At 41.2% G+C, this 4,048-nt stretch overlaps 1 protein-coding gene across 5 annotated transcripts in view; it reads right to left on the minus strand.

Moving 5' to 3' along the window:
• Positions 1–3,624, minus strand: part of LOC102494082 (60S ribosomal protein L31) — a 6,309-nt gene extending 2,685 nt beyond the window's left edge. For 2 of the 5 annotated variants that reach the window (XR_003547944.1, XM_027768385.1), the window contains exons 1-2: positions 3,464–3,624; positions 1,976–2,140 (exon numbers count right to left, since the gene is read on the minus strand). Coding sequence is in view for 3 of the 5 variants with exons in the window: in XM_027768385.1 (XP_027624186.1) it covers positions 1,976–2,140; positions 3,464–3,599 (301 nt within the window). In the remaining 2 variants the exon portion in view is untranslated. Of the gene's footprint in view, positions 1–1,975; positions 2,141–3,463 lie in introns of those variants that run through there. The other 3 variants (XM_027768386.1, XM_027768384.1, XM_027768383.1) reach the window with 3 other exon arrangements.
• Between the last annotated feature and the right edge of the window lie 424 nt (positions 3,625–4,048).

Below are 4,048 nucleotides of genomic sequence, written 5' to 3' on the forward strand. Positions count from 1 at the left end.
TATATATATATATATACACACACACACACACACACACATACACATACATATATACATATCTACACACAAACACACACAAAAGCAGCAGCTATTGCAAAGTATTAACAATTGTTAAAAGTGCATGGCAGACATATGGCTGGTTATTATATAATATCCACAGTTTTCTATATATTTAGACACTACATAATAATAAGTAAAACAAGGCCAGCTTGAATCATGGTGGTTAAGGCAGCTGGATCCCACATCACTGACTGTGCATTTTGAGTCCCAGACCTGGCAACTTGAAAAACATGCCTGGCACATATACACATATATCCAGGATCCCAAGAGGAGAATAGAGGAGAAGGAGTTGTGGTGTGGTGTGGGCATCCCTTTCTCACTTTCCCTCTCTCTTTGTCTCTGTGTCTTTCAGGAGTATGCACAGGCCCTTTGGCAAAAATCTAAAAAAAGTTTAAATAAATAGAATTTTAAAAATAAGTAAGACAACCAAAAAAGGACTATATAACTGAATTATCCATAAACCTTCCCAAAGATAGCTGGATAAATGGCATTGTTCTAGACAAAGCATCAGAAAGGCCATGTGCAATAAATTAATATGTCATTGAAAATAGTTTTGATTATTAAAAATTTTTATTCTGTTAAGTGAAGGAGAGAATACTGAGAAATTATTTTCCAAGACTCTATACATTCATGATAAGAAATTTTCTGTTTTGCCATGAAATAACCATTCTATTTCTTTTTATCAAAGTCATTGTAAGCTCTGAAATTATTAACTAATATGATGAAAGGTCCTCTGTATTAGACTCAGTAGAAAAAAAGGCTTAGTAATTTTTCATTTGGCAGTTCTACTATTGAAAATTAACACCAAAAAACAATAAGAAATATATCACAGATGGATACACAAAGTTTTTCATAGCATTTTTTAATTTCTTTTTCCAATTTCCAGAGGGCTTGTGTACTTCCCAAAGAGACAGAGAGGCAGAAAGCATCCCCTAATAGGGCGTGTTCACACTGCACTCCCTCCTCCTCCTTTTCTCTAACCTATCGGGATTTGGGGCCTGCATACACAGGTGTCCAGTGTCTTTCTCAAGCTGCCAACGCTGGGATTCAAACCACAGTTGGCCATGATGGGATCTGTCTCCTTTAACCACTAAGTTACATGGTCAGCACACAGCAATTTTCTTTTTTTTTCTCTTTTTTTTTGGAGAGGTTTTTGTTATATAGCGTGTGCGCTCACCAGACAGACAGAGAAAGAAAGAAAGCGAGAAATCACCCCCCGGGGGGATGGCCACGCTACAATCCCTTCTCCTCCGTTCTTCTGTCGGGATCTTGGGCACGCATGCACACACACCTGACGTGAGTTTTAAGCCACCAGGTCCGGGATGCGAACCGTGATCTACTACATGGGAGTCCAGCGACATAGCCATTACACTAACTGCTGGTCCCCACACAGCAATTTTCTAAAAGGGAAAAATGGAAACAGTTAAGAGCTGGAGTAATGAATTAGACTATTCATATAGCAGACTTCTATACAGTTTTTACACATTGTGGGACCAGCAGTTGGGGTAATGGCTATGTCGCTGGACTCCCATGTGGTTGAACATGGTCTGAGTCCCAGACCTGATGGCTTAAACTCATGCCAGGCACATGTATGTGCTTTGAAGCCAAATTTTCCATGAACTTCTCCAAAGTAAGCTGGAGAAATAGCGTTGTTCTGCACAAAGCCCCAATGATGCGTGTACGACAAATAAGTCATTGCAGATACTTCCATATATTCAAAAACAATCTTTTATATTACCAGCTCTTTAATTTCTTACTTAGGGAATTGTGAGGAGGACAATGACAACCTTCCAGAAGTGGAGATGGAATTTTTCTAGGTCTCCATCAAATGCTTCAAATTCCATTTGCATTGAAACCCTGCTCCTGTAAGTACCAGACAGGGCCATGCCAGCCCTCAGACGTCGTCCCCTCTTACCATTGCAGGATATGCCACAGGCGTTCACTGCTCCCGGGGTTTTGCCATCGTTACACCAGTACCGGCTGTTGATCTGGAATATCCCATAATCAGTGCTTTGGTCTCCAGGATTGTAGTTTGTAGCTCGTGTGTCATAATCACTCTCCCATTTGGCCAAACACATCCCTGAAAAGAACTGATTGTTAGTAATAAACAGAAACACCAAATGACTTACACCGTATACTAAAATCCGTTCTAACTAGCTATCTCTATTTTTCTAAGGACTTACATGATAAGTATAAAGATGGATTTAACTTCAAAATATTTTAACTGTTTGTTGTTAAAGGACTCCAAGAGAATTCTTTGGCAGTAAATCATTTTGTAACGCTAATGAAGCAAGATAATGTACTTTTAAGAATAGGAAAAAAGCTGTCAATTATATAAAATTATGTAATTGTTAAAATTCTGAGTCTCAGGAGTGCTAATATGAACAGTGACAGAAAGGAAATAGGTTTCTGTCCCTGTATGGAGAGTTTCAACATACTTCTTAAAAATCTCGTATCATGGCAGGAGAATTAATAAAGATAAAAATATTGCTTTACTTCAGGTTCTCAGAACCCTAGTTCCAAAAGAGCAATGGCTAGGATCAAATACCAAGACCCTGACAGAGCTGTGCCAAGTCCCCCAAAGTATCCTCTTGTCGGTCCGTCTGCTCCATTGAGTCTGAGACCCCGGGCAAACTGAGTGGCAGTACAAGCGTGTAACAGGTCCTGTCTTAGCTAGAATGGTATAGGGTATTTCTCTCCCCTGCCCTCATTCCTTAATCCGAGATCTTTGGATTAAAGCAGAGGTCCTCAACCCCTGGCCATGGACCATTACCAGTCATGACCTGCTAGGAACTGGGCCCCACGGCCGGAGGTAAGCAGCTGGTGAGCCGGTGCAGCTTCATCTCCATTTACAACCATTCCCCATCACTGGCATTATGGCCTGAGCTCTGCCTCCCGTCACATCCGCAGCGGCATTAGATTCTCAAAGGAGCGCAAACCCTGTGGTGAACTGTGCATGCGAGCGATCTAGGTTGCATGCTTTCTTGTGCAAATCTAATGCTGGGTGATCTGAGGTGGAGCTGTGGCCCTGATGCTAGCACTGGGGAGCAGCTGCAAGCACTGCATTGTGGTGAACTGTAGAACTATTTCATTATACATCACAATGTAATAATAATAGAAATAAAGCGCACAATCAGTGCAATGTACTTGAATCATCCCCAAACCATCCTCTCATCCTGTCTCTGGAGAAATTTTCTTTCACAAAACTGGTCCCTGGTGCCAAAAAAGGCTGGGAACCACTAGTTTATAGGACAAAACTGACGCATTTCATACTTTTAGTAGACATACCTGCAAGGCAATAAAAATGTCAATTCCCTCAGTCCCCCTCTCCTGACTTACTCTCTCCTAGTAGCCGAGCCCTACCTGGCTGACCACCTGGAGGCCTGAAGGAAAGCACACTTACAATTGGCCAGGCTGATTCCCCTGTAGCCATCCAATCCATTTCTTTTCAATATTTGGGCCAACTCACACCTTTCAAACGTCTTGCCCTGGACAGTGACGGAAAGGAGCAGAAGCACCAGAAAAAGGAAAGCCTTCATGTTGACTGGGAAGCAGAACCTCTGATGACTGGGGTGTGCCAGCCCCAGTATTTAGTATCTTCTAACTTCCTTATTCTAGTGGTTTGGGGAAAGTCTCTTTGAACTGTATGGAAAACAGAAACTGTTGACTGATCCACTGACATTTTTTTTTTTTTTTAATGTTTGAAGAGAGTTATTCTGATGTCCTAAGAATTAACCTATAGGGAAATAATGAAGTGACAATGTTTAAAGATCTGGCTCAAGATGAAAATAGCGCTATTCCCAAATCAGGAACTATCTTCTATTTTGTTATAAATTTGTGCACCTATAAGAGAACAAAGAAAACAATGAATACTTGTACATTTAAAAATGAGCTGTGTTGGGAACTAGCAGGTGGTGTGGTAGTTAAGGTGCTGGACTCCCACATGGTTGACCATGGTTCAAGTGCCAGACTCAGTGGCTTGAAAATC

Source organism: Tupaia chinensis, unplaced genomic scaffold (genome assembly GCF_000334495.1).
Source record: "Tupaia chinensis unplaced genomic scaffold, TupChi_1.0 Scaffold146138_1, whole genome shotgun sequence".
Taxonomy (NCBI): Eukaryota; Metazoa; Chordata; class Mammalia; order Scandentia; family Tupaiidae; genus Tupaia; species Tupaia belangeri.